At 36.1% G+C, this 13611-nt stretch overlaps 2 protein-coding genes across 3 annotated transcripts in view; one reads left to right on the plus strand and one right to left on the minus strand.

The window, feature by feature from the left end:
- Positions 1 to 238: 238 nt before the first annotated feature.
- LOC135626412 (tricetin 3',4',5'-O-trimethyltransferase-like) lies at positions 239 to 3094 on the minus strand. Its single transcript, XM_065131667.1, has 4 exons — positions 2624 to 3094; positions 2225 to 2535; positions 2086 to 2153; positions 239 to 696 (listed from the first exon to the last, which is right to left on the minus strand). The coding sequence occupies exons 1-4, from the start codon at positions 3037 to 3039 to the stop codon at positions 400 to 402; spliced, it is 1092 nt and encodes a 363-aa protein (XP_064987739.1). The 5' UTR covers positions 3040 to 3094; the 3' UTR covers positions 239 to 399.
- Positions 3095 to 4610: 1516 nt separating this feature from the next.
- LOC135626416 (SWR1 complex subunit 2-like) overlaps positions 4611 to 13611 on the plus strand; it is a 14108-nt gene continuing 5107 nt past the window's right edge. For both annotated transcript variants that reach the window (XM_065131671.1, XM_065131672.1), the window contains exons 1-9: positions 4611 to 4762; positions 7507 to 7576; positions 8046 to 8117; positions 8256 to 8299; positions 8385 to 8637; positions 10209 to 10284; positions 10385 to 10504; positions 10688 to 10756; positions 13052 to 13094. In XM_065131671.1, the coding sequence (XP_064987743.1) occupies positions 4698 to 4762; positions 7507 to 7576; positions 8046 to 8117; positions 8256 to 8299; positions 8385 to 8637; positions 10209 to 10284; positions 10385 to 10504; positions 10688 to 10756; positions 13052 to 13094 (812 nt within the window). In that variant the 5' untranslated portion in view covers positions 4611 to 4697. The remainder of the gene's footprint in view (positions 4763 to 7506; positions 7577 to 8045; positions 8118 to 8255; positions 8300 to 8384; positions 8638 to 10208; positions 10285 to 10384; positions 10505 to 10687; positions 10757 to 13051; positions 13095 to 13611) is intronic.

A 13611-nucleotide genomic window follows, 5' to 3' on the forward strand; every position in this document is an offset into this window, starting at 1 on the left:
TAGATGATAAATAGTACATCAACATGTCATAAATGACTTGTAGATGTTATACTTAAGAAAAGATGACTAATAATAATGGTATAATGAGAGATAGAGAGATGTACGAAGACTATGCTAGAAGATATAAATGAATATATATATATATATATATATATACACATATATATATATATAAACTAGGAGGAATATTTTGATTTCTTATTTTAACTTCTTTTAACTTAAGAGAATATCACACGTGTGCAAAACTTTGGGATGGCCAGCATATTATACCAATGATTTAGGAACTATCATATCATGTCTTGGAATTATTCATTGTGGATATAAGGTGCAGGTGTGATCAAGGAACCCCAAGCAAGACAACACTGCCAGCACAAGTAGAGAATACTCGACTTTTATGACCTACTTGGTGAATTCTATGACCCAAGAACCAGCAAACACATATGTGAACTTGAATCCTAGGAATCCAGCCTCCCTTGCCAAGTCTTGGAACTCTTCCTCGGTCCTCTCTCGGCCTCCAGGATTGTATGCCAACATAACAAGATCTGATACGCAAGCATTCTGAGCTTGTGGAGTTGGCTTTGGTACCACTGGCATTACATTTTCCATCACTATCACTTTTCCGTCTTCCGACAAAGCTCTCCAACAATTCTTCAGTAGCTTTAAGCAGTGCTCGTCGCTCCAATCATGAAGAATCCACTGCGATGTCATTTCTAGCTAGTCGATGTTAGAATCAGGTGCTTTCTGATATATAATATTCAAACTAAAAAAGAAAAGCTATGAATATATACTATCGTTTCGTTGTGTGATACTGAAGATTCTAAGCTCGTAAACAAGTCATTTTTATTTTTTTAATTTAAGTTTTGCATATAGAGAGTATTGTAAAATCCAAAAATTTATGCATATTTCATTGCATCATTAGTTGAAACCCTAATTGACAAAATTATTCTTTAAAAAATCATTAATATTAGAAGAATTTTTATGTATTATAATATATCTTTATATGCTTTTCAAAACCTAAATTAAATAACTTAGGTGACAAATGAGTTAAGTTGTTCTCAAGCAGCTAAATGTTTGGCTCATGAAAACGAGGACTTTTTTTTATGGTTTTTAAAGAAGACAAGACCGAAATCAATAGTACTCGACTTTTTTAAGATTGCGATCTAATTCATTATGAGTTTGCGAACAAGCTCGATTATAGATTCTTGATCGAGCTTATTTATAAATAAGTTAGTTTATAAGCTGATGAATTAATAAAGACTCGACTCGTTATACATAGATTTGTTATCAAATAATTTAATAAATTGAAAACGAGGCCTCTAAAATCACCAATATAATATGTATTTAAACATATAAATTAAACTATTAAAAAACTAAGCATTAACATAACTTTATTTTTGTAATTGTATTTGTTTTTATCAACAAATATTGAGTATATATCTTAGTTATTAAGAACTTGAACTTCAATCTTGATAGCAGCTTTTGGGCTTCAATTTTAGCTGAGGGAGTAAAGTCGACCAATCTGATCCTGGAACGGACCGAGAACCTGGATCGAGTCTGGGCTTGAGTAAGATATTGACAGGAATATTAATATGGAAGGAGAGGAATTGAGCCTTATCTAACTGTGAGGAAGTAATGAGACAGAAGGTCAAACTTTCTGACCCAAACATCCGCCCACTGATCAGGCGAAAAAAGGGCACTCATGCAGGGATTGATCCAATTCACAATCTCATTAGAGAATCTACCATAGATTTTCTCCAGATCACAGGCGCTGAAGGAGGAAAAAGAGCGGGTATCGGATGCAACCGTAGTGAATAAAACTAATGAGAGGCAATTCTGCAAGATTCCCTTTCCTTTCTCGAAGCTAAAATTGTGTGGTTGTGAACGGGAATCGATGCCTCTGCCACTTGTAGTCATATCAAAATTGCGATCACGCGAACGTGAACGGGAATTTATCGAGCATGTATTTGATGTCTCATGTATTTGTAATAAGCTTTAGACAACTGCGGAGTATCAAACCAAGACTTTTGATGTATTGACCTTCAAATCTGTAAGCAAAATCCATTTACGAGCAGAAGAAAAGCTGACCTTCATAAAAATGGCGTCTCCTTCGGTTGGCACGCTCTCAAACATGTCCCCACTGACGTGCTCTACACCTGCAGTGAGCCAGTACATCTTAAGAATGTAAGCCAACTGATTCCATCCTGTCTAGTACTTAATGGTGGACCTGGGCTAGGTGGTGCGTCGGAGATGACATGAGGGAGGTCGAAATTGACGCCCTTGATGTGAGGGTGCTCAGAGGTTATCAAGCGGAGGGTGCCGCCGGTGCCACCGCCGACGTCGACGAGCACCTTGACGTCGTCGAAGCCGCGGTATTTCTGGAGCAGCTTTCTGGTGAATATGGTGGAGTGGTTCCTCATGCCCTCGTTGAACACCTGGTTGAACCGGGCGTCGGTACCGGGATACTCGAACGCCGTCATCCCGTAGGCCTTGTCGAAGGGGATGCCGCCCTCCAACACCGCGTCCTTCAAGTAGTACCTGCCATCATTTACCGGCGCGTTAAAGTAAAACCGACCAATCTGCGGCTTCGGGTGCCAGCGCGAATGCTACCAAGTCTGTAAATTACCAGGATTCCATAAGGACTTTGTCGTGGTCCGCCAAGCCCAGAGCGGCGATGGACACGCCGTCCTCGTTCTTGGTCAAGTACTTGCAGACAGGCGCCGCACCGTACTTGCGCGAGGCTCGGCCACCGTCGCCGGCCTCGACGGTACAGCTGACCACGCGGAAGGCGGCGAGCAGTCGGAGGATCCGGTCAACCATGACGGCCGCCTGCGGGTTATCGGTGGACAGTTGGGCGGCGATTTCGGAGGGGCTCAGCACGGCTCCAGGGCCGGCCCTGACGATGGTCTCGAGAAGCTTGAGCTCGACGGCGGCCTTGAGGGTCATGCCGAGGACAGAGCCGCCAAGCAGCTGCATGGCATACAGGCACGCCTCCTCGTCCTCGTCGGGGGTCAGCTGCAGCACGTCCTTGATGGATCCCATGTCGTCCGAGAGTCGCGGAGGAGGTGAAGGATTAGTGGCGATAGCTGACTTAAAAACGATGGTCTTATATGGATCGTCGCGAGTGGCTAACACATGCCTTTGATTCATTATATGACGGGCATCTGCGACATATTACGTCGATCACAGTGACATTTATTGTCCGTAAGGCCTTGTGCTTTACTGTGTCATCTCGATCGAAGACAGCGACACTTGTGAAGTCGTTTTAAATAGTGCCGGCCATCCACGAGGTGTTGTCAATAGTAGCCAATTTAAGCTGTCAATTTTTACCTTACCAAGTGTACCAAATATTAAAGTGTGTGATTAATGATCTATAGCCGACTCCTTTGTGATGCATGCTACGATTATATCTCTCAATAGTAGATTTGGAATTACAACCTTTTTTTACTTGTTGGGTTGGCTTTCTTTTTCATCACATTATGGCAATAATGTTGCTTGTGGGGATTGTCCTCGCTCCTTGTCACATTGTGACAACAATGTTGTTTGCTAGATTTTCAGCACATATGCTTGGTCCTCATCACATTCAAGAGTCTAGGAGGTTCGTTTCCCTCATAGCTGTCCGATGGGAAAGGCCCGATAAAAGTTGGCACAAAGTCAATAGTCATGATTCTTGCAGTCAAAGGGGTAATAAGAGTGATGAATTTTTTGGTTAGAAATGGTAATGATAGTTGTTTGATTACAAGTTATAATTTTACCACAAATGTCATCAGCTTATTTTGCGAAGCGGTTGCAGTCAGAGAGTGACCGCACATATGGCTTTGCGGGCGGGCATTTCGATTATTTATATTGAGGTCGACTCCAATCATTTTGTAAATATCCTCGATCGAAAGTTTCTCCTTGGAAAATTTTTAATGTAATCGGAGATATTCCCATTCTATTATATGGAGGCACGATTGCCATAAGATTCTGCATCCAATCAACCTAACGCTGTTTTAAGTTGTAGGTTAAGAAGCCGTCGTCAATTAAAATAAAAGCTAACGCTGCCATAAAATAAAACTACCATGTTAAATCATATAGATCAACAAATAAACACATCAATAACTCAACGCAAGATTTAACATGGTTCGTTAACTACCATGTTAAATCGGTGCTCCATACCCAAAATGCCAATACAGATATATATATATATATATATATAAAAAGATTTCTATCTTTTTCACTGGATCGATCCCAATTCATTTACTACAGTCATATAATAATTTTATGTGCTGCCAAATATATTGTAATTCTATTCAAAAACAACATAATTCACTTAGAACTCAATTTCCTTTTATATATTTTTATTTTTAAAACATATAATAATATTTATTTAAGACCCATTAGATGTAGTTATTATTGTATTCTAAATCTTTTGTACTTAGTTGTAATATTTAAGAGACCCGTTATTTTCCGTTCGGATCGATCAAAAGTGACGGAGGAGAGTATTTTTTGATGTCCTGTCGGATCGGATCGGACGGTCTAATGCTTCGCGGATCGGGTTAAGATTGCACTGCGGATCCGGGTTAAAATTGCCACCCGATATTCCCAATGATCCCTGTCGACTCCGACCGACTCCAACTCTCATCCCTCGCGGGGCGTAGATTCCTACTTCTTCCCAAGGAGAAACGAGAGGCGCGGTGGGTGAGGGAAGAGCGGCAGCCATGACGGAGTCCGAAGAGGAACCCGTACTCCTCGAGCGTTCTGCTCGACTTACCAGAGGGAAGAGGTACTATTCTTCTTCTCCCCATTTTTTGTTTCCATCCTTTAGTCTCCCCCCGATGAGCTGTCGGTGATCTTACGGTTTCAAGAAGTCGATCATCTGCGAACCCTAGTTGATGATACCCAAGATTTCGTGTGATTTTCTTTCGATGCCAGCGGTTCGATTTTCCTTTTGTTGATTAGGATGAAATGCGGGGTATCGATTGCTCCCGAGCATAACGGAGCTTTAATTTGAAGGGCTTTGCGTCCATTTGGTCTTGAGAAATGACGGGAATATATTGAGCTTTTTATTTCGTTATCGCTCTGAAGAACGATTTCCCAATGTATTGCAACCAATAAATGGATTAATGTCCGAATTTTGATCTCCGGTTGCAACTAGAGGCGAACGTTTGGGGAAATAGACTTGCTTGCATATGCTAGTGAGTCGAGGTTGATACTTGGTCGGAGCTCTCGAAATGTAGCACATGACTATGCTTAAACGTGGAATATATATGAAACATGGGGAATTTCTCTAAAATGAATGGCTGACCATTGCCCTGATTGCAAATAATCTTATCTCGAGACTCGTAGAGAGTTGGATTGTTTCAAAAATGATCTTGTGGAGACTAATTCAGAGTATGTTTTGGTGAATATTTGCTGGAACAACCAGTGTTTGTTCTCTTTCTTGTGAAGTTGAGGGTTGATCTTTCTAGTACTCTGGTACGACCACCAAGAAACTTTACCTGCACTCTATCTGTGTTGGCATCTTGAGGAGTTGTATACACTTTTATCTTCCACATGCAAGTTGATAGTATTAGTATCAGAGTGCATGTTCAGTGTCACTGGTTTGTTTGAGGCCTAGAAAGAGCTTATTGTTTGTTCAACTATGCCAGTTACAATGGCAGTTTTTCTAGCTTCTTATCTCTAGATAACTTTAAAAATCTAATTAACAAAATAAAAAAATTATGAAAAAGTTGATGGAAAAAGAATAATTTTGCATTTGAACAAGTCTGTCTGCTGGATTTTGACATTTGACTGGTAAAATATGGAATTACATTTTTTGATTAGCAGACCACAATAGATGTTTCTGCCGGCTTCATCAAAAGCTTATTTTCTTGACTTGCATCTAAATATATTTCTGCGGGCTTCATTTAAAGCTTTTTTTTTTTTTACTTACATCTAAATGTAATTATATTGCTGATTCAAAGATGTTTTTTCTAATTCTGACTCTGGATCACCTTTCATGATACAGCCTCCACATGATGACTCTGACACGTCGAAGTTTCTTTATGCTAGAAAATTTAAAAACCTCATTGTTCATTTTCTTGAACTTAGAAATGACTCAAATGAATGGTAATGACATAATGTTGCTTTGACTACCAGAACAAATGGTTTCTTTCTCTTTTGCAAACTCCATAAAAATTGTTTTCATGTTTACGAGATTTTTTAAATAATTATTCTATTTTTCTTATTTTCATCATTCAGTTTTCCATTGGGTCTGAAGAAATTGGGTGGTATTTGTTTGAGTAAAATGACAAGCACAGGCCTTTGTTTCTTTCATCTGTAGTTTCTTTTGTTAATAATTATACTCTATTTTGTACTAGAGAATTGCTAGTTGTTGGGTTGTCTCATATGTGGTATATGGTTTAGAATTTTGAATCAAAGAAAACTTTAACTTTTATTTGGTATCCAAGTTTGACATGTACTTGATGAGTTAAAGATGATGGTTCAGTACAATTAGAAAGTAATTTTCATAATAGTATTTTTTTTATAAAAGTTGAGTCATAATTCATGTTTTAGTTCATAAAATGTGCCAATATCATGTAGAGATGATCTTTCTTGCTTATTGTTAGCTCTGTACTTTTATGCATCTAAATTTCAAATTAAAGAAAGGTAAAGAGCAGACTTAGCTTGAGTGTGAGATGTTGAATGGAAACAAGTCATTTAGGTTACACATTCTAGGATGGACTAACTGTTGGTGGATCAAGTATGACTATTTACTTGATTAAGCCTCATAAGTTCACTTGCAGCCATGATTGTCTTTGCCTGGAAGACCTTAGAGTTGACTTTTGTCACTTTCCTTGCATTTGAATAAGTCCTAATTATCTATTTAAATGCATTTGCACAAACCTCCAGAGTCTGTACAACATTCTGTAAAAAATCTGTTGAACTGTGGTAGTTGTTCCTGGAACTATGGGGATGCTTTTTATGCTTTCCTCGTTATCTTGTCCTGTATCTACCAATATTCCTCGTTGCCTTTTCTTCGTAGTGGCACCATTTATGCGTGGTGGTATTGACCATGGTAATGAAATTGGCTATATAGTAACCGATCCACTAGGATGTGACCCATACGCATTGCCAGGTACTGATAGCAGGACATGAATTCTCAACCTCTCATATGCATAATCAGCCATCTGTGTAACTATATCATTTCGTAATCTAATCTTTCTATATGCAGTCATATGGTTTAATATTTTAGACGAATAAAAGTGAGCGGATCTGCCTATCTTTACTCTCTCTCTCTCTCTCTCTCTCTCTCTAACTATGTATATAGAAATTTTCTATGATTTGTCTTATCTTCTTTTGGACACTGTTAGTTTATTGAGCGAAAAATTTAAGGAGTTTCTTTTTCTCTACTGAATATGCATTTATTTTGGTTTTAAGATCCGCTCATGCTTGTGTGTTCTCATGTTTTGTTATTTACATAGTATTTGATTAGCCCAAATCTGAAAGAAATTTATTGGTTATTGACATGAAATTTACATTTATTAGAATGTCCAAGTTGCTTGATAATGCGATTGAACAGGATGAAATATTCTGGAATCAAGATGCTCTTAAAGAGGTATTGCTTGTTTTTATTTTTATTTTTATGTACCATGCATTATGTATCATCCTACATGACTAGTCTCTCATTTGCTATTTTCTTCTCTTGAAATGATGAGTTGATTGATATTTTGCTCATTACTAATTAGAACAATACTTGAATGAACTCTATCACCATCTAGTATCATAAAACTTCTTCTCAATCATCTCAAATCTCAATGATCTATTTCAAGAGGTAGCAGATTTGAAATACTTTGAGCATTACCTAGTAACCGCCAGCTAAAAAGATCTACTTTTAGAAAACTGTATTAAAAAGCACAAATTTTCTTTGTAATCACATCGTGTGATACAAGGATTAAGTCATCTGGGAATTGGTGTATGTAAGTTAAGCATGTGTCAGTTTGCTTTTCATTTATGCTTTTTAGATTCAGCTTGTTGTATTGTTCTAATATTGGAGATTTTTTTTTTAATCTTCTCCTTGTCTTCAGGAAGAGAACGATGAAAATTATGAAGAAGAAGTGGAAGCTGCTGATGAATTTGATAGTGATTTTAATGATGACGTGAGAACTACAAATCTCCTGACTGTTTTTGCTTTATTACCAAAAGAAAAATTCAGAACAATGTGTATTTGTTTTTATAGTATAAGTTGCTGATGGTATTATCATTTTTGATCAAATGAAATTTCTTCTCATTATCAGGAACCTGATCCTGACGAAGAAACTGAAGTTGTTGCCGAAGACAAGTGCGGCCTATCTTAGATGAAAGTCATTTACAGGAACAAAGTCTTTTTACTTTTAAATTAATATTGATACTATGATTTTAAAAAGGTTACCTGTCAAAAAGCGGCTAATATTCCCTGGAAAGCCAGCAACAAAGAAGAAAAATAAAAAAAAGGTTCTCTTGAAGCTGGAAAATACACCAGAAGATGAGAAATTGTCCAAGAAATCTCCCCCCTCTGAAAATCAGGATTTACCTGACGACATAGAAGGTGAGAGAACAGTGAGAAAGTCAACTAGGACATCAGTGATTGTGCGACAGGCAGAAAGAGAAATACGTGCAGCATTGCAGGCATCCATGAAGGTAAGTTCTATTTACATGTCATCACAAAAAAATTGATTGTTTCACATAAGATTACTTGTATGGACTTCTCTTTTTCTGTTCAATTATGTTTTGTACTAATATTACTAGACAGTCTATTTTTCTGAATGTTATCTGATTTAGGATTTTCTTATTTTGGGGTATCTGGTTTCTTGCTTGATACTGATTCAAGTGAAAAAAAAAATCTTCAAGCAAAGGAATGTTGCCTAGTTGTATTAGTTGGTTTCTTGTTAGAACCAGCTAAATACCAATTATTCAATTGAACAGAAAGAATTAAATTTCACTTCCCTCAGCTCCTCATAGATACATACCATCAACTCCTGAGCGCTGCTATGACTCCCTACAGCTGTGGAACATGCGTGAGAAAAGTAACCTAGGGTTAATAAAACAAAAGGACTGGACTGCCTAAAATAGGGTGGTTACATCCTGGTTCACATCCAGACCCCTAAATATTGGCTGGTGTGAACCAGTCCGAGTGAAATTATATCCCATGATTTGGTTATGTATCTTAGAAGCTGAATATGGAAGATGGACATATACATTGGTTTCAGTAATTGAACAGATTCATGGAGGAACTATGACATTGGGATTAATAGGGATGGGAAAATTGATACTGTTAGAATGAACCCTGAACCCAAATACAAGAGGTGATTGTTAGTTTATTTTGCCTATTAAATTATATTGCTGCCTGGTAGATCTCCTACTTAAATTTCTTTTGGCATTCTTGTGGACTATCTGACTATAATCTGCTGTGGATATTATGTCCATCAAATGCACATTAGTTGCAAGACCTTGAAAGGTATTTTGAGAAACCTAAGAGCAACAGACTATGTGAATCCTGCATTCTTCTTGGATGTCATATCGAACATCCAGATGTCTACTGAAGAACTGCTAATTTTTCTCTAGTTTTTTATGTCTGCCTCTTATTGTTTGGTCATTCCTAGACCTTGCATTGGTGAGAGCATCATGCACTGATGTCCCCTTTCCTTTTGTTTGGGACCATCAAATTTTCAAAATAGTTTTGATTTTTGAAGTCCAGTAAGATCACTTGAATCATGTTCTCTAATCATTTTAATTACCATATGCTACTTTTTCTCAAAACGGTAGATGGATTATTAATGTTGAATCTGAAGATTTAAGTTTGAAGCTTGTTGCTTAGCACGAAGGAGCCATAAGGTAGTTGATTTATGCAATACGTTCTGATCATTGATTCTTCACTAGAGAAGTCTTTGCGACTCAAAGAAAAATTATGTATGACATTCCAGCAAGGCGATCGATTAAACACATTATATAACCTAACTTGTGGCATTCCAACAAAGCAATCAACTAAGCTCGTTATATAAACTAACTGATAAGATCAGTTGGGTTATTTTGCTGTAAGCTATTTCTACGGTTTTCCAGCCAACTAATGTGGATGTTTTGCTACAGAGGCTCATACAATCATCGGGTAGCTTGACATTTCTCAATTATTTCAATGAGCTTCAACTAATATGTTATCTAGTGTATCTATTGATCTTGTATATCTTTTCTATTTGATCCAAACATATCTCCAGCCAATCAAGAGAAAAAAAGAAGGCGAGGAAAAACGGATGACACAAGAAGAGATGCTTTTGGAAGCGGCTCAAACAGGTGAGGAATTAAGTGTTAAGTGCTATTCATATGTTAATTTTTACTATATCTGCAGTGACAAGCCTTGTGTAGAGGAGTTGATATTTACTATCAATTTCAGAAATTATGAATTTGAGAAATTTAGAACGCGTACTGGCAAGGGAAGAAGAAGTCAAGAAAAAGGCTGTTGTGCATAAAGCAGTCTATGATGGTCCTCAAATACGATTTACATCAAGAAATGGTAAGTCATTTTTAACATCTGTCCTCATCAGCTAGCTCCATATTTTGGCGGTCTAGTTTTTATTTCTTCTATTTCTTTCTTGTATGCCTGAGGAGCTTAATAAGATTAGGACTTACTGTTACCAGCATAAACTAAGTCCCATTTAGAATTTTTCTGAATGCTCTATTATACTGTACTGTGTAGGTGAATCATATCTAGAATTCATCAAGGGTGCATCTTTTCAGTCAGAAATTTGTACATCATCAGTTCCCTGTAAGTAGATATAAATGTTTCCTCTTGATTACTTCTCAGTATAAGAAATATTATTTTTTTTAATGTTTTCCATATCTTGCTTGTATATTTCATATTCCTCTTATTTATGTGTCTTAGACAGCACTTGTGCTAAAAGGCACTTTATAAGATAACAGTGACTCCTTTCTTCTAGTTCTTGCTACCTTTCATTCTGCTTATGTGTTATGAAGATTAGTATAGCTTATTTTGGTGAGAAGCTCATTATGTCACATGAGTTCACTTATATGACATATGTAGAAAACAAAGTATACCTTGATTTACTTGACTCAGTTAATAAATAAATATTTTCATGGGCAGTTATTCTACCAGATAGCTATTACAGCATGATCTGATTGATGAAGAGAACCAATAATGCATGACAAACATTATTTCTTGTTACAGTTTCTTTCACAACTAATTAAATTAAGGCCATATGTTTTTGTGTCTCAATGTTCTTTTTGTTGACTCTTTTTGGGAAGGGTGCTAGGTAATACTTCTAAACTATCTCATTAAATAATGGAATCATGATGCTTAATCGATGTGGTAATCTCCATCACTGACTTGACGAAGTCAGTGGCGTCCACATGCAGGAACTAACTCCTGGGATCTTTCTATTATGTTTCTCTCATCATTGTATGCTCAACAATGAAAACCATATGCTGTGTCCTCTTGAGATTTCTTAAAATAAGTTCACATGTCTTTTACCTGGAAAACATTTGAAATGTCATATTTTACAATAGAAATTATGATTAGGATATACAATTCACACCTTCACAAAAAATGGTGAGAGAATTTCACATGCCTGTTCTGTCAAATCTCCTATATAGGCATGTTTCATCATTAATGCTCCTAATGCAACATAGCATGTCCTTGGTAAAGAGTCTTTCTTTTTTCTTTGTCTAGATAGGTCTCTTATCCATTCCTGAGTTGGACATGGGTTTTACTATGTTCTCCTCTTCTTTCTTTTACTTTTTTTTACTTGCTCCTTTTTGTACCATGGTGAGTTTCGTTGCGTTTGGGAACACATTTGCATTTTTAATGTTGAGTGAATGTTTGGTTGGGGAATGCTTTTAGTGTTTGGTAAATAAAATATGAAAATTATATTTAAAATATGCATTGATATAAGTGTCATTTGGTAAAATTGTATTTCAAAAGTTCATTGAACATTTTGTGACAAATTTACCATTTTAATAGTTTTAATATTTATTTAAAAGTGAATACATATTTTTCATTTAAATTAATATGTAAATAAATAAATGAATGCATGTAATCCTATAAAAATATTTGTATGGCCCAAATATATAATAAATAAAAATATAATGATATAAATAAATATAAAATTATTTTTAAAAATAAATAAATAAAATTTCATCTTATTAGAAAATATAAATCACATTGGTTTCTCACTAAATCATTTGTGGTAATCTTGTAATTTTAGATAAAGTCACATGACACCTTTGGAATTTGAAAAATTATATTAACATCCTACAAATCTTGAAATGCCAATGCTATCTTGAGATAGCATCAATATTTGAGCATTTCCGGTATGCTATTCAGGCCAGATGCGATTTGAAAAAAAATTATCAAACATCAATTTATATTCGAAATGGGCCCTCAATGTACATTTCAAATGTGTTACCAAAAGCATCCTTTGTCAGCGTGGTTTAATCATTAATGTGATGCATGCTTCAATTTGAGTGTGTTGAGTGACATACATGATGGATAAAGCAGTAATGGAAGAATGAATACTGATGACAATGTAGCATCACTTGGAAAACACAAGTTGAAGAACTTTAGTGCATTCTAGGTCTAATTGAGTAGGTGATATTTATTTTAGTTCTATTTGATTAGCTTTTAAATCCTCCTAGAAGATTGTTCCTTCGACATTCTAAGTTCTTTTGCAATGTATCAGAGTATGCTAATGAGCTATTGACGTGGAACAAATGGGGTGTATCTATATGCTATGAACTTTATTTGGTTACATAATTAGTGCATCAAGCAAGATAAACATGGATAATAGTTGAAATTCAAACTGCCGACTACTTTCAACCTTGAAGTACTGTATGCTCGTTTTTTTTGTTGTATAATGATATACCTTTAAATGCTTGTTCTGCATAGTCCTCAAGGCACTGTTTACTTGGATCTTGTATACTTGGTAGCATCCCTTATTTCATGTCTTTCTCATTACTAACTAAAGCAAGGTAGTTTAGGAAATTTTAATGTAATTAATTGTATGTGGTTCATTTTTAATTAAAATAACTTTGTTCTCTTTTGCAGATCCAAGGAAATCTTTTTGTGTGATCACTGGATTGCCTGCTAAGTATGCCTACTCCTAGCCACTTTTGATATGATTTTTTTTCTTTTTGTTGTCTGATTTGCATGCCAAATTACTTGAGTGTGAATTGGTATCTTGAATGAGGCCAAAAATATGTACTTCTGCACTGTATGCATATTTTTATTTTGTTGGTAATTCGTAGATAGGATTTATGAAATGTGGAGCATGGTATGTTTATATATAATAATCTATTCTGTTTTGTAATGTAACCTAAATATTATATGGCACTGGGATAACCAAATTATTCCAGGCTTATAGGTCAATAGTTTTCTTAGCAACATGCATTTGTATGCTTGTCTCTTCTTAGACTAGCACTAATGGGGCATATTCTTCACCTGTGGTATATTATATATTGTTTTGTCTCATACTGTATTATCTTTGACGAACATTAAACTCTTCATCACTTGTATAATTATTTGAAGGGGAAGGCATTAGTGGTGCATAGTTTTCAATTGCTATTACATTTTAATTTGTATGGTGTCCACCTGAGCACTTAAATGAC

The sequence above is a fragment of the Musa acuminata genome, chromosome BXJ2-11 (assembly GCF_036884655.1).
Source record: "Musa acuminata AAA Group cultivar baxijiao chromosome BXJ2-11, Cavendish_Baxijiao_AAA, whole genome shotgun sequence".
NCBI classification, from domain to species: domain Eukaryota; kingdom Viridiplantae; phylum Streptophyta; class Magnoliopsida; order Zingiberales; family Musaceae; genus Musa; species Musa acuminata.